This window comes from Schistocerca gregaria, chromosome 6, assembly GCF_023897955.1.
Source record: "Schistocerca gregaria isolate iqSchGreg1 chromosome 6, iqSchGreg1.2, whole genome shotgun sequence".
Lineage (NCBI taxonomy): Eukaryota > Metazoa > Arthropoda > Insecta > Orthoptera > Acrididae > Schistocerca > Schistocerca gregaria.
In genome coordinates this window covers 283,566,601-283,590,082 of record NC_064925.1, presented here as the reverse complement: position 1 = coordinate 283,590,082, position 23,482 = coordinate 283,566,601, and the positions used below count along the sequence as shown (strand labels likewise).

Below are 23,482 nucleotides of genomic sequence, written 5' to 3'. Positions count from 1 at the left end.
GTCCCTTCCCTACAGCCTAGGCCTTCGTGGCAAACGAATCTGCTCCAGTCCGGTATCCCTGAACCATTACACCAACAACCTGAAAACAGCTTTCGCATCCTGCAACTACCCTCCTGACCTGGTACAGAAGCAAATAACCAGAGCCACTTCCTCATCCCCTCAAACCCAGAACCTCCCACAGAAGAACCACAAAAGTACCCCACTTGTGACAGGATACTTTCCGGGACTGGATCAGACTCTGAATGTGGCTCTCCAGCAGGGATACGACTTCCTCAAATCCTGCCCTGAAATGAGATCCATCCTTCATGAAATCCTCCCCACTCCACCAAGAGTGTCTTTCCGACGACCACCTAACCTTCGTAACCTCTTGGTTCATACCTATGAAATCCCCAAACCACCTGCCCTACCCTCTGGCTCCTACCCTTGTAACCGCCCCCAGTGTAAAACCTGTCCCATGCACCCTCCCACCACCACCTACTCCAGTCCTGTAACCTGGAAGGTGTACACGATCAAAGGCAGAGCCACGTGTGAAAGCACCCATGTGATTTACCAACTGACCTGCCTACACTGTGATGCTTTCTATGTGGGAATGACCAGAAACAAACTGTCCATTCGCATGAATGGACACAGGCAGACAGTGTTTGTTGGTAATGAGGATCACCCTGTGTCTAAACATGCCTTGGTGCACGGCCAGCACAATTTGGCACAGTGTTACACCGTCCGGGGTATCTGGATACTTCCCACCAACACCAACCTATCCGAACTCCAGAGATGGGAACTTGCCCTTCAATATATGCTCTCTTCTCATTATCCACCAGGCCTCAATCTCCGCTAATTTCAAGTTACCGCCACTCATACCTCACCTGTCATTCAACATAATCTTTGCCCCTGCACTTCCGCCTCAACTGACATCTCTGCCCAAATTCTTTGCCTTTAAATATGTGTGTGTGTGTGTGTGTGTGTGTGTGTGTGTGTGTGTGTGTGTGTGTGTGTGTGTATTTGATTGTGCCTGTCTACCGGCGCTTTCCCGTTTGGTAAGTCTTGGAATCTTTGTTTTTTATATATTTTTCCCATGTAGTAGTTTATTTCTATATTATTTAGACCATAGTTTTTCTAGTTTTTTAATTTTTTTAAGTCATTTTCCAAATGACTGTTAAATAATTAAATTTGTGAATCAGTCATTTTAGTTATTCTGTTGCAGTGGCTCTGGTTGTCATCTCTGTTTATTCCAATTATTTTATTAGAATTGTTAATTTATTTCATGGCAGGCAGATTTCTTTGTTATATCGCAATAATTGTTGAATGCCAGTAATTTAGAATTTGCTTTATGGCAGTTTTATAAATTTTCCTGTCTCATTTATGATGTATTTTTAAGCTTTCCAGTCTTTTACTTTTTATACAGAAATTAAGGACATTGATGTAGGAAAGCTGTTTGGAATATTGATAAATTTGTTGAGAAATGCATTAGCATCTGTTTCCTTACGTGCCATTTCCTGTTCTATGCTTTGTATGTGATTCTTAGTACCATCCAAAAATCTCTTTATTTTTGCATGAGAATTTCTCAGAATTTTGTGGTTTTTTGTGTGCTTCGTTTTCGCAAAGTGTTCACCGGAGCCAGGCATAGTATTAGCAGTTGAGTACAATCTAAATTTTTTCACCATGGGCATTGTCTACAAAAATGGTATCATTAAATCCACCTGCTACTGTGGAGAAGGGTATTGTAGCACCAGAGTTATTTTTTCCAACTTTTTTGTGTCATAATATTTTAGCATACGTGTGTCTAAAATGCCCACAAACTGGTTACTCTTTAGTCTTGTCTGTCATAGCATAAGTCAAAAATGAATTTAGATGTCTCATAAATTGGAGATCTGTACACTGTCATGGTTATAATAAATTTATTCTTCAGTAACTGCTCACATTCTCGTACTTCTAGGTTCAGATATACATAATAAAGTGCTTCAGTTTTGTCTTCAGCTTTTACTAACATGGTGGTTCCTCATTTTATGTATATTAAATGTCTTTATCCCCGTGCTTGGTGGTACAAAGAAAATTTTTGTTTTCAAAACTCTTACACATAAAAGAAGCTGCCTTGTTTTTTCAGCCATCTAATATTCTGATGAAACAAACAGATTTAATTTTAATGAGACATGCAATATATTATGTGGACTTAATCTGTTACGAATTTTGTCTTCATTTTCATTGACTATTATCATTGTTTGTTGTTTAGATTATTTACCTTCTTATTTAATCGTGCTAATAATCTCTCTCTACTTCTCTAGGTGAAGTGGATGATGTACTGGATTGTATTTGCCCTGTTCAGCTGTGCCGAAACTTTCACTGACGTCTTCCTGAGTTTCTGGTAAGCATAAGATTCCATTGTAGTGATTATTGTTACAGTAATTAACTTTTGAACAAATATATCTTCTTTGTTCCTCAGGTTTCCATTTTATTATGAGATCAAGATCCTGTTGGTTCTGTGGCTGCTCTCACCTGCCACTAAGGGATCCAGTATACTGTACCGCAAATTTGTGCATCCAATGCTCAGCAGGCGTGAGCAGGTAAGTCTTGGTTGTGAATGCTTTTTGTATTGTTTTATTTTGTACTAGCCTTCTCCCCATGACTTTGCCTGCATATGCAGTCAGGTATGTTGTGCACACCTCATCTCTTTGTTCACCTCCCCCCCTGTTCAACCCCTCAGTCCTGTCTCTCTGATCACATCTTCCTACCCCCCACCCCCATCCCATTCATATCATCCTCTCCCTCCTGCGTCCTTCTCTCTAACAATCATCTCCTCTGGCCTTCTGAATCTTCCTCCAGCCATGCCCATCTACAAATGTAGCCCCTGCACAACAGGTCAGTGAACCAGGCTGATGCTACTCTCACAACTTCCCTGTCAAGTAGGCAGCCTATAAAGCAGGAGCTGAAAAATGTTTTTACTCATATCGCCATTCCTATTGGAGCTATGCGGTTATAAACTCGACAGTGATGATATGATGGTGCACAAATAGAACTTAACAAGTATCACATTTGTTTGTACAGAGGTTTGAGGGGAGGCCCCGGATTACAACATACTGCACACCCAAAAGAGAACAGTATTTTGCTGTAACCGCAAGCCTAATCTTCAGTGGAAATGCAATTTAGAAAATAAAAAAGTGTTAAGTTCAAAACTTTATCAACATTTGGGAAATGGAACGACTATTTTTCATCGATTAGAAAACATTCTGCTCTCCTAGAGGGTTCACAACCATTTTATGAGTATGTATGTGGGGAAAACAGGATCCCGAACCACTACACTATTTCATTTCCTGTGCTGCAGTCTACTCTCTGACTCTGTTTACTCAGAATTGGTCTGTACAACAGATTCCCTGTCGACAGCCTAACTTGTTTGTGAACCATCAGCATTTTAGCCATTTAGTGGTGGCGACTCGTCAGGTACCCATATGGTTGTAGCCTTCCTGACTGTTTAGGGAATTCACTATTGATGTGTGGCCTGTTAACCTCTGTGTACCCTTGTGTGATGAGGAGTTAGGGGGCATTGGGACTCCAGGCAGTGGTCATCAAACCATGTGGCCATTATTCTGGCTAAGTGGTGTCTGTCTGGGGAGAGCCCTTGATTGGATTAGGTGGCATCATGGTGGGTGTCCTGCACATTGAAAAGACCTAGCTGTCAGTCAGTTGCCATGAGAGTCCAGCAGTGTCTTCAGACAGAACTGAATACTTCAGTGCAAATTATTACAGAACTTATCTTCCTTAGGTTTGTTGTGGATGGAAAGCAAACTGTATACACTTACTCTTATCAGTTCCTGGTTTGCAGCTGGACTGATGGAGGGTTCTTTTTAGGTACTAAGTCATGTTCTTTGTTCAGAATATTGAAAATGTATGTTGAGAGATCTCTTCCCTCAGTTAGTTATGAAATGGTTTGGTCTTAATTAACACAGCGAATCCTACCCAGTCCTGAGTGTTACTCTGTTGTAAAAAAAAAAAAAAAAAAAGTGTGTGTGTGTGTGTGTGTGTGTGTGTGTGTGTGTGTGTGTGTGTGTGTGTGTGTGTGTTACCTGTTACCGTAACACCCCATTAGTGTTTGAAATGGACAAGGCTTAGTGTTTCACTGGGGATTAGCACTGCACTGTGATCAGGAATCAATTGGGAAAACTGAATAAGTGTGGGATCCACTGTTGTGTGCATACAGGCCTGCCAGATGACAAGGTTGACACCGGAATATTCTCCCTCATTTTTGAGGGAGACTTTGCTTCCCTACTAAGTCACTCTTGCAATACCATTTTGATGTGCAGATACATTTCACATCCCCAATATGGTGCTTTAAATTTCAATCCTTGGGCCATACATCTTCCCATTGTATAAACAATCCAGTTTGTGGAGACTAGTCGGCTGCTTCATGAAAACTCACTGTGTGAGTAATTATCCTTCTGTGTTGGTTGCAGAGACAGTTGCCCTCCCCAATCCCTGAAGTGCTGATCCCCTAATTGAAGAATTCAAAACCCAGGAACTTAAGCTCATCAGTGGTGTCTCATATTTTGAAGCTTGAAAAAATAAAAGGTTTATACCCTGGCCTAATGCCATTGTCTTTGGCCGTTACTGTGGCCAGGAAATTAGCAGTACGTAGATTATTTACTCACTCCTTTCCCTTAACGTCAGCCTTGATGGTTCTGGAAGTCAGTTAACCCATGGGAGAGACAGGTCATCTCCTTTAATGGTTTGTGCAATACCATCTTGAGGATCCTGATTTTTTGCACCCAGCTGGAGAAGCATCACATGGCTTCACTGAGTGCACCCTCTCCATGAAAATCCACAGACCACTGATGTGATACCAGCCAGGATCTGAAGGAATGATGGAGTGAGAATTCCAGTGCTGACCACTCCTCTTCAGCTCCAACCCCATAGTGGAAGGGCAGATAAGTTTACACGAGAGTCCTATCTCTGTAAAGTAGTTAATGAGAAAATGAAGAAATCTTTGGATATTACAGTCACCTGCCAGATCTACATCAACTAATGTCATCCTGTTCCACTATTTATCATACTCTCACGTGTGTGCGTGTGCGTGTTAAATCTCATGGGACTTAACTGCTAATGTCATCAGTCCCTAAGCTTACACACTACTTAACCTAACTTAACCTAAATTATCCTAAGGACACACACACACACACACACACACACACACACACACACACACACACACACACACACACACACACACACACACACACACACGCCCGAGAGAGAACTCGAACCTCCCCTGGGACCAGCTGCACAGTCCAGGACTGCAGCACCTTAGACCACTCATAGTCTCAAAGAAAACAAATTTTGCAGATGACCATTCCCCAATCTTTGGAGAGTACCACACCTTCTTTCAGAACTGACATGATCCTGAACAGCATCTGGAGGGGTCTGTATATTGGTTGACAATGTTGTCATAGAATTGTTTCCCCTGTATACCACATTTGAAAGCAGAGTAGTGAGTGCAAATTGTCTTGGTAATCACTATTTGATGTGTAATGTTTATTTATCCTCAGGCAGGCACCTGTGTACCTTGGGATAGCCACTTTAATTCGACAGCTGCCCCTCACCTTACTGCTACTTTGCAATTCCAAAGCACACCATACCCTCTGGGATATACATCCTCTGTAGGGAATTTCTGATTGAGCAACTTATTTTCGTTTTTGATCTGTGTCACCTCAATGATGATACCTTATATGCTAAAGTGTCACCCATGGCACCTTTTCAGTAAGTGATATTATGATCCATTCCTCCAATTTGTAACAGTGGTTGCTACACAGTAGTCACTCGAGTAGACCTGTTCATTGTTACTGTGTTAGTCTCGGAAGGGCCAACTGGCAGCTGTATATGTAAGCTGTCGTCTTTGCCCCCATTATGCCAGATATATTGTCAAGGTTCTCAGAGACATTTGTGACACAATCACATGACATTCTGGAGCTGCTATCCCCATTTTTACAGGTTGCCTCCATCTGTGGTATTTAGGACAATTAAAGAGCCCTGCAATGTCTCAAACAACATCCTCCACATACCACACTCAAGACTTTCAAGTGATTTTTTTTGCAGAAGATTGCTACCTAATTAAATTCAATAAGATGGAATGCAGGGGTGCTACACCTCTTCCTCAGGAACATGTTTCTTCATCCAAGGTGTGACCAAATTCCATAACCTGCAGGACTGCTAAAGATTAACAGCGGTTCTAGATTCTGCTGCTTCTTTTAGGTTTGGGGTAGGGGTCTCTTTGTACCAATGTGTGAGTTCTTGCTGAACATTTTACTGCTCATCTTTGTGGCAGCATTGACATCCTCTTCTTTCCTTTCCATTTGAACACACAAGACAAGTTGGAGACATCTCCCTATTCTTTACTCCCCTCGTCCTCCAATACCTGAATTTCGTAATGAACACTTCAATGATAGGAGACTGTGTCAGGTTTTAAACTCATTTAGCAACACACTATACTGTCTCAACACCTTATTAAATTCAAAATCGTATGACTGGGCATCTAATGCAACTCAAACTCGTCCACTGAGGGTCTTCAACTTCTTTGGCTAGAAGATCCTTTCCCTTCACAATGGAGGGACAATGTTGTCATTGCTATCTTTAAAAAAGGCAAAAACTTAAAATCCGCTAATAGCTGTCAACCAATTAGCCTCATCAATGTTTTCTGCAAACTGCTTGAAAGAAAGGTAGCCCAACAATTATGCTAGGTTCACAGGTCCTTCTGGCCTCATTATCAGTGTGGTTTCCAGGAGGGCAATCCACAAGTCACCATCTGGTTAGGTTTGAAACAGCAATCCAGCAGGCTTTTTGTAAATACCATCTCATTGCAGTTTTTATCACTTACATGAGACACCACTTGGCACGATCATATTCACTTTCCTTCCATGATTGGGGCTATAAGGGTTACTATTGATTTTTATACATCAGGCTTTTTTCCCATTGTTTCAAGTTCGTGGGCTTCTCAGCTCTCCATGGCATGAAGAGGACAGCATCACTCAGTGCTATGGTCTGAGTGTTACTCCTTCTTATTACCTTAAGTGGGCTAGTGATCTCCATTGGACCAGTGTTTCCACTGTGCTGTATGTGGACATTTGTTGCATATGGTGTAGCTCCCAATCTGTAACCTGGGCTGAATTCCAGCTCCACAGAACCATCTGAAGTGCCTCCGATTGTGTTCTTTCCCATGGCTTCCAGTTTTCTTCCAAAAAATTGCAAGTAATGCAGTTCTGTCATTGTGTCATTGTTTATTCTGATCTAGGAGTCTACTTGGATACCCAGTGTTCGGACATTGCTGTGCAGTCCTGAGTTTTGGAAGTCCTCTTTGATAAAAAGCTGACATGCTTGCCCTAGGTTGATCAACTTCAGACTGTGCATGCAGAAGCTTAATGCTTCCTGATTCCTCACCCACAACTCTTGAGGTGCAGGTTGCACTTCCCTATACTGTACAAATGTAGCCCCTTTGCTGTCCCGATTGGAGCAGTTGATAATTATGAAGCAAGGCTGGCTTCTAGTGTGTTTCATAGTTGATCCATAGACAGTCTTATGGCCAAAGTAGAGATCTTACTTCCTCAGTTCAGACTGCAACAACTCTTGCTCACCATAAAATAACTTCATAATCTGACTTACCAAATTCTTTTTACACTTTGAGGGTGTTGACCTCTGACAGTTGCTCTCTGGTGGGGCTCCCAGGTGGGCAGAGACTCGACAGAGGGTCTGGAAATCCATTCCAAACCCATTACTGCGTGCTTTCTATATATTCCTGTGTGTTTTGTCTTGGTTAATACCCAGACCATGAATTATGATTTAGAAGAACTAAAGTTTTTTTGTCCCTGTTTACTTTTGATCTACTCCTGTGTTCTCCATGTGTATCAGTGTGGTACCATCATTTAAACTGACAGCTCTAAAATGAGGGGTTAGACAGAATATGCTTTAGCATCTCCCACTGGGCAGGAAGAACACTTGTTGCCAGGAACATGTAATGTTTTTATGGTGAAGCTGATCCATTAACGGAGCCCAGTACTTTTGTCATGACTCAGTGAGTAGCCTGCAGGCTGTTGCCTGATGTTACCCTTGCCATATTGAGAGATGATATTCACTATTTTCTCTCTGCCCTTATTCATACTATGTGCTTCATTGTCTTTCTCTGGGCCGCAAGTCATGTGGGTATCCCCATCCATCTGGCCATTCATTTGGCTAGAGGAATGATTTCTCACCTTATATTCACTTTGACAATCCCAGGGATGGATTTGCTATTGCCAGTAACACCTCTACTTAACTTGAAGACAGAGCATCATCGGATGATCTTATAAACTGCACACTGTCAAGCAGACTACCATTATACGACACTGCTCCTAATGTTTCTCCCAGAAAGAAGCCACCATTTTTAATTACTTTCAGATGGAGTTGACATTTTTTTCACTGCACTGCATTTTACTATTTTAGAAGTGCCCTTCACATAGAAGGCCAATTAAGGGAAGACATTAAGTATTTCTTATCTATTAATCAAGCTGACTAAAAAATAATAGTTTAGCAGTTTTCTATGCTGCCTTTGAGGGAATGTGTTCTATTCCCACTTTTAATGTTTTTTGTCAAGTGGCCCTTACATGTTCAGTACTATTAACTCAATAATATTATGTAAATACGTTTTGTGGTAATGAAGGCCAAGAACATTGCAACAATATTACACAATATTTATGTCAGAGCGTCGGAACTCTGCCTTTGCAGCGAACAAGTCTGTGCTCAACAATATGGGAACTCGCATATATTTTGAATGAGTTTCTTGTTTGGCAAAAGAAAAGCAGAAATTATGTGTAATGGACATAATAAGTCTGAAAACCTTCCTGTGATAATTTCAGTGGACCAGAAGCTTATTTATGGCAGCTTAGATTCGTAAACCACAGTGATGATTAATTACAAACTGAACTAGTGAACAATGTAGTTTATAGCATACCTGTACTGTTTTATATGTATTTCTCTAATGTAACAACTGTCACAAACGAAATAAATGTGTGTGATCTCTGGACAACTGACCTAACCTTGCTTATCAATGCTGAGAACTGTTACAAGTAAAATAAACGTTTCTGCTTACTGTCATCTCACAAAAACCTTCAATTTATTCTGCTATTGTGGACAAGGTATGTGGCCTTTCCTGATAAGTGAGGATTTTTTTTAAAGTACTGCATAGTACTTTCATATACATTCTCCCCACCCACTTCCTGGTATTTTATTTCTCTCTCTCTCTCTCTCTCTCTCTCTCTCTCTCTCTCTCTCTCTCTCTCTCTCTTTCTCGTCAGAAACTGAAATGTATTGCACAGTACCATCCTCACATGGTACAATATATTGAGACAGTGTCAATATTTTTGAAACTCTGCAGTGTTCATTATATTGCACAAACTGTCAATACCGAACTCGGACAGTGAAAGTATTACACAATACCCAGTGTGCAGACACTCGAATGTGACCACCTACTGAGCAACGCCTGTGGGTCTGGGGGTTAGAATAGTCCTGAGGTATTTCTGCCTGTTGTAAGAGGCGACCAAAAGGACTCTAACACTTTCCAGCCCTATGAGTTCAGATCCCATTCTATGGTTTGACCTGCCACTTTCAAAATTCTACAGAAGTACGGGCCATATGGGGAAGGACACCTTACATGGTGCACGAGTGCCCTTAGATTCGATCTCCTGAATCTCTTGTCATGGCTTTGCATCTCCACTTGCAATTCAACTGTTTGGGTGAGGACATTTCCGGTGTATGTCATCATCTTCTGTTGTCTCCTGTCCTCTTTTGCCCCCATGACAATAATGGATTTCTCTGCACCCACAATCCAGCATGGTAGCCAGTCTATTGTAGTGGGGACTGTCATGTACCCATTTATTGGTAGCCCCCTGACAACACAGGAATCGCACTGCTGATGCCTGAACTGTAAACTCACCACGTATGCCAAGGAGTAGATGCCTGTCTTCCTGGGGCATCAGGACTCCCAGCAATGGCCATCACGTCAGTTGGCCTTTGCTGTGGCTGGGTGGCACCCGTGGGGAGAGCCCGTGACTGGAGTCGGTGGCATCAAGGCGGATGACCCGCAATGAAGTGGACTAAGTCAACTCTTGCTGGTGACTTTACAGCACCAGCAGTTTCAAAGAAGGGCAAGAGAGAATACAATGCCAACAGGTATGACCCTAAATCGTTTCCCTCCCTCGCTACGCCATGGGAGGAATGTAGAGCTACAGAACGGAGAAAGCCATATTCACCTCGGTTTTTAGTCTCTAGCAGAACTGATGGGGATTATTTTCTACTGGCGAAGCCCCAGTTTTTCGTTGAACACCTTGAGGATAAGTTTGGAGAAGTAACAGCGCTGCCCAAGATGTGAAATGGCGCAGCCTTGATTCGGACAGCATCCACAGCCCAATCCCGAGCGTTACTCGATTGTAACAAGCTGGGTGACATTCCTGGTTCAGTCACTCCCCAGAAAAGCCTCAACAGGGTCCAGGGAATTATTTTCCATCATAAACACCTGTTGTAGTGTGACGACGAGCTCTGTGCCAACTTAGAACGGCGGGGTGTTCATTTCATCCAGCGCGTTTACAGGGGGCCCAAAGAGAACCGGGTTGCTACTGGTGCCTTCATCTTGGCCTTTGAGGGTGATTCATTGCCTGAAAAGGTCAAGGTGTGCTGTGACGTTAAACCATACATCCCTCCCCCTATCCAGTGCTTTAAGTGCTGGAAGTTCGGGCACATGTTTTCCCGCTTCACTTCCAGTGCCACATGTCGAAACTGTGGACGTCCACTGCACCCAGATACTCCATGTGTGCCACCTCCCACTTGCATCAACTATGGAGAGCACCACTGCCGCTGCTCACCAACTGCCCAGTACTTCGAAAGGAGCAGAAATTTATGGAGTAAATGACCATGGACTGGATGATTTACAAAGAGGCTAAATGTAAATTCGAAAGATTAAACCCCATTTGGTTGATGTCGACATACACTGCAGCTACATCACCATTGCTGTCCCATGTGCCAGTGTTTCCTTACTCTGTGCCACGAACAGGTGGCCCTCCAGGCCAATAGAATACATCTTCCACCTTGGTGGTAGGGGGCAAATCTTCCTCCTTTGCTCCCAAAGCACCTTCTTTGAGAGGAAGCCCCCCCCCCAAATTCAGAGGACATCGGTCCCCTCCTCCCTGCCAGAGAAACAACAGCCTCCTCCAGCTCCTCTCGTGCGAAAGGGGTCCCATGGGGCCCTCTCTTCCAAGGTCTCCACTAATGCCACAGCAGATACTTGCCAGTGCCTCAAGGAGCCAAAAGCTGGACGAAGAGCCTCATGGTCTTCCTCCGTGCCTGAAGCTGCTTCGGAGTCATCTTCCCAGCAAGCCCCTAAAGAGAAGCGAGAGAGCAAGCAAACTAAGATTTAGTCTGCTAAGAAACAGGACTCTCTGGTGGCCCCAACACTACCACTAGCTCCACCCCCTATCAGTTCTGCATCTGAGGATGCAGTAGACATCTTAGCGTCCCCTGTGGACCTAGATCTCACTGATGCCTCATCCACCATAGAAATGGCTACAAATACTCCATCGGAGGCAGCAGATGACCCTGAGGCATAACCTACCTCCTTGCGCGCTTCATCCTTTTCCAGGCTCACAATAACATTATCCTCCAGTGGAATTGTGGCAGTTTTTTCCACTATCTGGCTGAGCTACGGCAACTGTTAAGCTTTACACCTGCTTTCTGCATTTCCCTCCAGAAAACCTTGTTCCCAGCAATGCGGACCCCTGCCTTCTGTGGCTATAAGGGATATTACAGGAACCGTAGCAGCTATAATAGACTGTCAGGTGGAGTTTGCGTCTACGTCCTGAACTGTGTATGCAGTGAACCTGTGCCCCTTCAAACCCCTCTTGAAACTGTGGCTGTCAGGATAAGGATGGTGCAGGAAATAACTGTCTGTAACGTATATCTTCCTCCAGATGGTGCAGTACCCTTTAACACATTGGCTGCACTGATTGACCAACTCCCTAAACCTTTCCTACTTTTGGGAGATTTTAACTCGTCACCCCTTGTGGGGTGGCACAGTTCTTACTGGCTGAGGCAGAGATGTCAAAAATTTGCTGTCACAACTCAACCTCTGCCTCTTAAATACTGGGGCCACCACACATTTTGGCACATGGCACATGTTCGGTCATTGGTCTCTGTTTGCAGTCCTGGCCTTCTCCAATCTATCCACTAGAGAGCACATGACAACCTATGTTGTAGTGACCATGTCCACATCTTTCTTCTGTCACCGCCCCGACATCAGGCCCATGGATGCCTGCCCAGATGGGCTTTAAACAAGGCGGACTGGGAAACTTTCATCTCTACTGTCACCAATGAATCTACCCCATGCAGTAACATCAATGTGGTGGTTGAGCAGGTAACTACAACGATCGTTTCTGTGGCGGAAAACGCAGTCCCTTGTTCTTTAGGGTGCTCTCGGTGAAAGATAGTCCCTTGGTGGTCGCCGGAAGTCACTGAGGCAATTAAGGAGCGTCAGCGAGCGCTACAGCGGCATAAGCGGCACCCTTCTTCGGTGCACCTCATAGCCTTTAAACGGCTCCGGGCCTATGTTCACCAGCTTATCAAAAAGTGGGCTTAGGAGTGTTGAGAGAGGTATGTGTTGACCATTGGATGCCATACGTCACCTTTCCAAGTCTGGGCAAAGATCAAACGAGTTTTTGGGTACCAGATCCAAACAGGTGTTCCTGGTGTTAACATAAATGGCTTGTTATTTACTGACGCAAACATGATTGTCGAGCAGTTTGCTGAGCACTATGCTTGTGCCTCTGCATTGGAGAATTACCCTCCAGCCTTTCGCCCTTTCAAATGTCAGATAGAAGAGACAGTCCTCTCGTTCACTACATGTCACAGCGAACCCTATAGCACCCCATTTACAGAGTGGGAGCTCCTCAGTGCCCTAGCACATTGCCCTGACAGAGCTCCTGGGCCCGATCGGATCATCAGTCAGATGATTAAACATCCTTCATCTCACTACAAGCGGCATCTCCTCGTGATCTTCAACCGGATCTGGTGTGATGGCATCTTTCTGTCGCACTGGCGGAAGAGTTCCATCATACCAATGTACAAACCTGGCAGAAACCTGTTTGGTGTGGGTAGCTATCAGCCCATTAGCCTCACCAACATTCTTTGTAGGCTGCTGGAACGTATGGTGTGTCGGCGGTTGGATTGGGTCTTGGAGTCACTTGGCCTACTGGCTCCATGCCAGGTTGGTTTCCACATGGGTTGCACTGCCAGTGATAATCTTGTGCCCTTCGAGTCTGCCATCCGAACAGCCTTTCCCAGATGCCAAAACCATTTTGCCATTTGTTTTGATGTATGAAAATCGTATGACACCACCTGGCGACATCGTATCCTTGGCACATTATATGAGTGGGATATCAGAGGCCTGCTCCCGATTTTTATCCAGAATGTCCTGTCGCTTCCTACTTCCCGTGTCCAAGTTGGTGCCTCCCATAGTCCCCCCCCCTCCCCCCCCCCCCCCCCATCCCCCACCCCTTATCCAGGAGAGTGGGGTCCCACAGGGCTCCTTATTGAGTATATCTCTATTTTTAATGGCCATTAATGGTCTAGCAGCATCTGTAGGACCGTCTGTCTCACCCTCTCTGTATGCAGACAACTTCTGCATTTCGTAGCGCTCCACCTGTACTGGTGCTGCTGAGCAGTGCCTCCTGGGAGCCATCCACAAGGTGCAGTCATGGGCTGTAGCCCATGGCTTTAAGTTTCTGGCCGCAAAGTCGTGTGTTACGCACTTCTGTCGGCATCTTACCGTTCATCCGGAATCAGAACTTTACCTTACTGACAATCCCCTCACTGTAATGGAGACGTATCGATTTTTAGGAGTTGTTTTCGATGCCCATTGATTCTGCTTCCTCACCTTAGTCAGCTTAAGTGGAAGTGCTGGCAGCACCTCAATGCCCTCTGCTGCCTGAGCAACATCAACTGGGGTGCAGATCACTCTACGCTGCTGCAGCTATACAGAGCCCTTGTTAAATCCTGCCTTGACTATGGGAGTCAGGTTTATGGTTCGGCGGCGCCCTCAGCGTTGTGTTTATTCGACCCAGTGCACCACTGTGGTGTTCAACTAGCAAAGGGAATTTTCAGGACGAGTCTGGTGACCACTGTCTTTGTGGTAGCTGGAGATCTTCCATTGCAGGTCAGACATGCACAACTGCTTGCCAGTTATGTTGCACACATTCGTAGTTCTGTGCATCTGAATTATTGTCTCTTTTTCCCACCCATGGCAGTTCATCTCCTGCATCGGCAGCCCGGGTCAGGGCTTAAAATTCTATGTGAACTGGAGTCCTTGTCTTCACCACCTACTACACTAGAGGTCCAGTCACGTCCACCTCCATGGTGTACACCTAGGTTGCTGTGCCTGGACCTTTCACATGGCCCAAAGGACTCAATTCACTCTGCGGCTCTCTACTGTCACTTCATGTCGATTCTTGACATGTGCTGAGGCCATTAAGTGATTTACACCAATGGCTCCATGGCTGATGGTCACGTCGGCATCGCATATGTTCATGGAGTGCATATTGAACAGCATTCCTTGCCCAATGGCTGCATGTTTTCACTGGGGAGCTGGTGGCTATATTTTGTGCTCTTGAGCCCTTCGGAGTCAGTTTCTTCTGTGTACTGACTCCTTGAGCAGCCTGCCGCCTGCAAGCAATCAACAAGTGCTACCCTCGTCATCCTTTGGTAGTGGCCATCCAGGAGTCTGTCTATGTCCTGGAATGGTCTGGTCATTCTGTGGTGTTTGTGTGGACCCCGGGACACATCGGAATCCCAGGCAACAAACTTGCTGACAGACTGGCCAAACAGGCTACACGGAAACCGCTTATGGAGATTGGCATTCCAATAACTGACCTGCATTCGTTTTTACGTCGCCAGGTTTTTTGGCGTTGGCATAGTCTCTGTATGCACATCAAATTGCATGCCATTAAGGAGACTATGAATGTGTGGCAGGCCTCTATGTGGGCCTCTCGCAGGGAATCTGCAGTTCTCTGCGGGCTCTTCATTGGCCACGCTTGTGCAACCCATGGCTACCTCCTGCCCCATGAAGACCCACCTCAGTGTCGATGCGACGCCCGGTTGACAATGGCCCATATTCTGGTGCACTGTCTCATTTTGACTGCCCTGCGACAAAATGTTGGGTTACTGGACTCATTGCAGCTAATTTTATCTGACAAGGCCTCATCTGCTGATTTAGATTCACGTTTTTTTTCCCCCCCTCGTGAGGGTGGGTTTTATCATTTGATCTAAATGTTAGCGCAAGTTCTTTGTCCCTCTGTGTCTTCCACGCTAGTGCTTTTAGGGTGGAAGTTTTAATGTGTTGCAGAATGGCTGGCTTCTCCTTTATTCTCATGGTCAGCCAGCCATGGTAATCTGTTTTGCCGTTTTAATCTCTTCTACCTGTTTCATGCGTGTCTGTGGTTTTCTTCTCGCCTTTTTTCTATTTAAGTGTTTGATGCCCTTCCGTCGTTCTTGTGGTTTTTTCTTTCTCTCCATTTTGTGTTGTCAGTCTTGCTTGTTTTATTCTCAGACTTGAGGCATTGTTTTATTCAGAACAAGGGATCGATGGCCTAGCCGTTTGGTCCCTTCCCCCATCTTTTAAAGCAACCAACTAACCTACCTACTGAGCTCATTGTTTCTCTCATCATTCTTTTTCTGTTGTTGATCCTACTGATGCTAATTCATTTTTATTATTACTTATCTCTCCAACTGGCTATGGTGTTACTATTTTACGCCTGCATAAGGTTAATGGGGATCAGTCATGAAAAATGTAGCTCTTGCTGCAGATAAGCTCTGGGGTTGCCCTCATCTGCAGCCTGGCCTAAACCATACACTTTTACCTCACTTTAAATTACTCTTCATCTCTGGGTACTTGTATTGCTTTCAGTGCATTGATCTACCACTCCTGCATTACAGTTTGATTATATTTTTGTCAGATTTAACTAACTTCATATGGAGCAACCCCTGAATCAGAGACCAGTAATCTCAGTGCATAGACGCTTAACTCCCCCCCCCCCCTTCCTCCTCCTCCTCCTCCTCCTCCTCTTAGCTAACCTAAAATACTGTCTTAAATTGATGAATGTCACATTTAGTATATCTTGTATAAAAGTCATCAGTATTAACAATAAGACAGTATTAGCCATGGTATTTTTAATTTGCTACTGATGAGTAGTAAAGTAAGAATAGTTGCTTGTTGATTTTAGAAGCTTACATGTTCTGGACTGTAGATGTTAAAGTTGAATTTTCCTCATACAAAAAGATACAGCATAATCGTCAATTTTTTAATAGCTACATCTGTGTTTTGACAGGACATAGACGAATACATAGCCAAAGCAAAAGAACAAGGATACCATACGGTACTTCATCTTGGGACGAAGGGTGTCAACTATGCTACAACAGTCATAATGCAGACTGCCATCAAGGTGAGCAAGCAGGAAAAGGATTAGTGCCAAACAGCCATAACTGCTGACTGTGGTGTGAGATTTATATTATGATTTCATATACTGGTGAAAGGGTTAGACAAACTTCTGTATTACATACAACAATTGTGTGCCACACTTACATGGTGGTGTCAAAAATAATGCAGTCACTTTGCGCCGTATGGATAAGAGGTGTGTGTGTGTGTGTGTGTGTGTGTGTGTGTAGGCTTTGCTGATAAGTGTAGTGCTTATAAAAGTTATGTTACTGTTATTGCAATTTAACATAACTTCTTGTTTTTGTGAAGGTTTATGTCATTGACATGTGTGTAATTCATAAGTTGATAGTTAACTGAATTACTTGATTTGTGTGTTGCGCACTCTTCCAGTAGTTGAAAAATATGTACTGTAGTTAGCGGAACATTACTTTGCTATTAATGTTGTTTAAGATTGTCTGTGACTGTCATATCTGTGTTAGAATTTCAATATCAACAAAAACAAAGCAGACAAAATTTGCTTTTCACATCTAGTGTTTTGCTGTGGGATACAGATGACGTTTCACAGAAAGATTCTTTTGATAAAGAACAAATATTATCTCCTGTAAAGTTCAGTATGTGCTACACAGGGCTTTTTAAAATGCTCTTGTTACTACAATCTCCTGAATGTTCGTCTACAATTCTTTAGACAGTGCACACAACAGCTGAAATAAGCTGCAGGAAGTTAAGATAGCAGTGATGTATGCTATTATTTCTTTGTGTTTGACTTTTCACTAATGAAACTTGTTAAGGCCTTTCTGTAATGATATTTAATTGAACAAGAGTACCTGGTTGACTTTATGTAATCAAAGTTTGGTCACTAATTTATTCTGTGGTAGTAATCATAAAAGTGATGGCTGAGGTGAAATTTGCTGTGAATACTGAACATTGATCATGGGCTCAATCTCCTGCCAATTAGATAAAGATTTGTCATACAGATTTGGTATTGATTTTATCACTGATATTATCCAAAGGAGATACCTGAGAAGTCAATAACTTTAATGAACTTTTTGTTTACTTGTTTTGGAATATTTCTAATAATACTCTTTAATTATTGTTAATTTCATTCAATTCTGCCAAATTGAGTTCTATGTTAAGATCCTGTGAAAGTGGAAATTTGACCAGTGGCAGATGCCTTCCAGCTAGCATTTAGTTGGTCACTAAGAATTAGGATATACATCACAAAGCTTATCAGAATGTCTTTCAGTGACAATTGCTGACTAGATTGGTAATCTACACTGGGGATATGAATATGAATATGGATATGGGAATGGGAAATAGGGAAGGAGTGCGCATACACGGAGATGGTCTTTTGTTCAGAACTATGTCAGAGACAACATAATGCATAAACAAACTCATTTTGTAGACTAACAGATGTGTTTTGAGAGGTTAAGTAATGGGGAGGAGATATGCCACGGTTTTTGATGCAAAGTTTACTCTGCATCACTAGTTTATATGAGAACATACAGAATTAAGGCAACATGTGGCTCATTTACCACTTCTATGTCACTCTTGAACTTTGTAGGAACTGTAGGTGGATTTGGTACTTTAACCGATTTAAAAAAAAAAAAAGAAAAAAAAAAGTGAAAGGTATGAAAGCAAAACTACAGATTTTGAATTTTGTCATCATTCATCACATTTTAGGGTGAGAAACATCAGGAGTGACATTGTGACTCAAGACTGGTCAGGTTGACATCATGCATTTTGCTGTTTCGTCGTCATTCATCCTAAAATGTATCTATCAATAACTGCTTCGACGCGTTAAAAATGAATGTCGATCTCCATTGTTCCCTGAAAAATTTGGCGATATGTGGTTCTTGATGCATGGCATGGTGATTATAAATCTCGGTTGACAAATCAAAAGTTTTTATTTTAGACCCCTGTTCTGCAGTTTTGTGTAGCAATTTTTAAAATTTAAATGTGACAAATAGTTAATCGAAGAATGAGATTTTCACTCTGCAGTGGAGTGTGCGCAGATATGAAACTTCCTGGCAGATTAAAACTGTGTGCCCGACCGAGATTCGAACTCGGGACTTTTGCCTTTCGCGGGGAAGTGCTCTATCAACTGAGCTACCAAAGTACGACTCACGCCTCGTCCTCACAGCTTTACTTCCACCAGGACCTCGTCTCCTACCTTCCAAACTTTACAGAAGCTCTCCTGTGAACCTTGCAAAAGTCGCGAGTTCGAGTCCCAGTCCGACACACAGTTTTAATCTGCCAGGAAGTTTCAAATGGTTCATTATTTGAAAATGTCCAGTTGGATAAAATTTAGTGTCATTAAACTCTAGATCCATCCATAACTGCCTGGGTGAGCCTATTCAGTTACGTGAAGGCAGTTGTCAGTTATCACCAGTCTGACACGTATCACTTGATACTCCTGACAGTTTCAGAGAGCAATATCCCATTTCATTTAATGCTAGATGACTTTGTATCTTGCATTCTACTTCAATCTGTATATTGTGAAGTAACACTCTGAAGCTGAATGTTTTGGAAAGAATTTGGAACAACTTGCTATTTATTGTCTTGCATCTGATTCCTGTTTTTCCTCATGTTATTTGGTCTGTGTGAAAGGGAGTTATTTGTTTATATATGTATTACATACAGGATACAAGCTGTATGGATGTCCTTCAACTGATTTGAGTATGCCTTATACTAAGCAGTTGTTTATAAAAGCTTTCTTCCTGTGCAGTTTTTCTATATTTGTATTGTACTGTAATGAGCATAAGTAATGTGTTTTTATTTAATTGCATGTGTTTATAAGTGTTCTTAAGTGCTCGTCATAAGTGACTGCATGTTGAATTGAAATGCAATTTCCATTTTAAAGCTGGATGTATTGGCATGAAATATAATAATTAACTAAGAATGCGCTGTTACCCTTATTAAACTATTTCTACAGAAGCACTATTCTATAGCTACTTCATGAAAATTATTAGCAGGTTTATTTAGGACCTTAGAGTTTGGAGATACGAGTACACAATTCGCATCTAAAAGACCTAAAGCATCAACCCTTCCTACAAGCTTGTTTTACTATGTTCTTCTATATTTTTCTTCCTGTTTTTATATTCAAATTGCTTTTATCAATTACTAAAGCAATTTCCTTCTCTCCAACCCTTGTAGAGTAATCTTTGATTCTATTGTACAAAGATACACACTGATGTGTTTTTTTGGACCCAATTTGAGTGATAAACTGAATAGCGAGTTACATGTTTTTATACATGTCATATACTGGTGTTTTATGTAAGCGAAGGTAGTTTTCTACAATAGTAATAAAATAACTGATTTAGGTCATGAAATATCCTGTGGAAAAGCACGATAAAAATTTGTTTCCATCAGCTTGTTACTGAAAATGGGCAGAGACAGTGGGATGGGAGGGTGGAGGGGCAAGTTTATGGGCCACTGTAGAGAATTAATTACTATTAAAATTTTCTTATAATGGCATATAGTATGAAATAAATGTAATTAGTTGATGTGTGTAAATATGGAAGTATGATATAGTGTAGTATTTGTAAAATTAACCTTTCTTCTGCAAAATCTCTCACAGTCCATATAGTTGCAGTAGGTGCTTGCGTAAAGTAATAATATTGTCTGCATGCCATGATGACCTTGTCACCAGGCCATACCAGGTCCTGCATTGACAGATTCAAAACCTCGTCCTCGCACTCAATCTGCCTGTGAACCCGACGCAGTAGACTATGATATGAGACAAATGGAGTTGCGGAGACGATCAAGATCTTGTTCCGTGGAAACTACACATTCAGATTTTACTGCAGATACAGAATATGATATTCATACTTTGTCAGATGAAAGTGAGCTGGAGCAGTTCTTGTGTAAGGAGGATCTACACGATAATACAGACATGCCAGAACTACGCCGCAGTAAGCGGAGTATAACCACCAGGAGCAGGCGGAAGTGAATATCTTTACTGTCCAAATTTTGTGTGTTTTATTAATTTCATTACGATGTCTTCCGTAATTTATGTTGCCTGTGCATGTCTTTTATGATTAGTTTGAATGCTCAAAATGACTTTCTGTGAAGAGTCTGGAAGGTTGTGAATCAATTGACAGAACTGAAACTCTAGTTAAGACTGTAAATTATTTTTTTGTAATTTCCTTTTAATATGCTTGCAGTTTAGTTCTATGTCTCTGTCTAGACTGAAGATGCTATTGTCAGTTTAAAATTTTAGTTGTGTTTTATAAGCTTAGAAATGGCACTAAGTATATTGAAATGTATTTCTTCAGTTTATTGTAGGACATAATCTGTGTTGAAACAGTTGCAGTACTTCATTATTTTGTTTTTGTGCTTATGTTCATCATATGTTTGTTTAATAAACATTGTTTTGAATAATTATTCTGCATGACTTATTTTCTTGACCACTTTTGTTACTGACCCTTCTTTTGTTTACTGCTGAATTTTGCTGCTGTTACTTAACTGCAGAATGACTTACCACTGAAAATAAAATTTATTCACCAAATTGCTTGAAGTACTCATTCTAATAGATAGTTACCATCACATTACAGAAATACAATGAAATAGATGTCACTCATTTATTAACAAGCTATTGTGGTGTCAGGTGAGCTTAATAACAGTTATGAAAACAAATTTGAGAGAGCAGCTTCATTGCAGCATCTGATGCTTTTTAACTGTAGATTGCTATGCCAGAAAAATTATCAATTACTTCAAATGTTAAAAGCTGTTGGTCAGAGGTCATATGATGTACACACTAAACGTCTCATGTCAACTCTGTTTGAAATACTGAAGTCTTACTATAAGAAAATTCTTTGGGCGATATTCAGTTCAGGATGGCAGTTAATGTTTCCCACTTAATTTTCTTCTTGTTGTAAATGCTTTTGTGTTATTGTTTTTTGATGGTATTTTGTCAAATGTAGTGTTTACGATAAATTTCTCCCTTAGACCTGTAGTTAGGAAACTTCACTCGCAGCAGCATGCTTCAGATAGTGTAGATGCTTCCTTTAAATGTCATTTATCTGGCTTTTAGATATTTTCGTACTAATGTTTCTATGTTTTTTTATAGTGGATGATTCAAAATGAAGGAATGGATTTCAATTGTTTATCACAGAAAAACTATTAAAGATAGACATTGTGCTTGGCACTCGATAGAGGAAAGTTCAAAGTTCCGACACAGCTGTACAGTTGTTTGTTTGTAGCAACATGACTACTACATCATGAGAGAGCATTTTGTGTGTCGGAATTTGCATGAAGTCAGTTCATTTTTTAAGTGCAATATGCATTCTGCTGTTGATTCAGCAAGAAGCCACCTCTTTACAGGCAATTTGTGTCTGGCATACAAAGTTTTTGGAAGTTGGTTACATGTGCAGAGGGACAGCACTGGTCAGCCATGCAAGCCTGATGAAAATGTCAAGCTTATCTTAGATGCGTTGACATGGGGTCCTCACAAGATGGGCAGACCAATAACTTCAACTTCCTCAAACAAAGGTGTGATGTGTTCTGAAACTATGCCTGCATATGAAGCCTTACAAGTTTGTTACTGCAGCAGTTGTATTCCTGCAACCGTAACAGAAGGTACGAATTTTGCGTTTCAATTCTGCAGGATATGGCAGAAGAAAGGTTTTCTGAATGACTCGCCTTTTTGAACAAATTAACATTTCATTTATCGCGTAAAATAAGCAGCCACAATGTAGGAATTTGGGGGTCACAAAATCCTAGAATCTTCGTCGTGCACGAAACAGAATCACCGAAATTGTATGTGTGTTGTGCTGTTTCTGTTCAAAGTTTATGGTTCTTTATTTTTTGCAGAGGAAACTATGTCAGGAATCTCATACCTGCACATGCTGTTAAGTTGCTTGTTTCCTCAACTTCATGAAGATTATAATGATTTCATCTTTATGTGCGACAGCACCCCACCTCACTTTTCACCTTGAGGTGCAGCGTTATCTTAGCACCACCATCCCACTATGTTGGATTTGACGAGGTGGACAAAAAGATTTTGTTCATTGTTTGTGGCATCCCAGGTCACCAGACGTTACACCTTGAGATATTTTCTCTGTGGAGTGCCCCACCTATGGCAGCCGAGAAATCCAGTTGTTGAAGCTGTTAATTCAGTGAACAGGGATCTGTTGATTCATGTATGAAATGAAATGGACATTGTTTCTGCATTTCTTGAGCAACACATTGGGCTCATATTGAGTGCATTATATAGCATCTGTGTGAACACACAACTTTGAACCACCTCCTCTACAGTGACATGCTTAATGTGTTTGTATCTTTCATATTGTGTCTGCAATAATTAATTGAAATCTGTTCTTACTTTTCTGCGGGAGAAATCTGTGTGATACATTTACAGAGTAGGGCTATGTTGAAATACATAAGTGATCAGCAGGATAGATACAAACACCCTAATAAAAATCATTAGGTTTATTTTTGTCCACTGTCTCTTGGCACGTTGTTTCCAGTAAAGTGTTGTTGTCAGTAAAGCACTTTCTCATAACAATGAATGAAACACTTTTTTCCTGTTGTGGGTGACAGTGGTGATGGTTCTGTTGTTATAACAAATTTACTAACTAGTCTCCAAGAAAATTCATATAAAAACTGTCTTCTAATGTGCTCTTCCAACTTAAACTCCCTGTAAAGTTATTATTATTATTATTATTATTATTATTATTATTGGTAGTAGAGTGGTAGATATTAATAGGATTGTTGGTAATTTGCTTCATTGCGGAATCTGACATAATGTTTCAAAGATATTTGACACTTTTTATTCATATACTGTATATTTAGTGGAATATGGTGAGATATCTGAAAAAGCTAAGAAATTGCCAATGAGTCTGTATCATCTAGTGACGGAAAGTCAGTTTTTAAGGAAGTTACAATGTTATTAAAGTACTGCAAGGAAGCCAAATTACATTTAAAAATGTAAAACCAAATGCCAGGAAATGAGCAAGAATTCAGTTAATGAGATTTATTTTTAATTGCTTTAATGTATGG

General features: G+C 41.7%; 1 protein-coding gene across 12 annotated transcripts in view; it reads left to right on the top strand.

The window, feature by feature from the left end:
- Positions 1 to 23,482, top strand: part of LOC126278045 (receptor expression-enhancing protein 1) — a 628,988-nt gene that overhangs the window by 510,833 nt on the left and 94,673 nt on the right. For all 12 annotated transcript variants that reach the window (XM_049977819.1, XM_049977820.1, XM_049977813.1 and 9 more), the window contains 3 exons: positions 2,280 to 2,359; positions 2,438 to 2,558; positions 16,377 to 16,490. In XM_049977819.1, the coding sequence (XP_049833776.1) occupies positions 2,280 to 2,359; positions 2,438 to 2,558; positions 16,377 to 16,490 (315 nt within the window). The remainder of the gene's footprint in view (positions 1 to 2,279; positions 2,360 to 2,437; positions 2,559 to 16,376; positions 16,491 to 23,482) is intronic.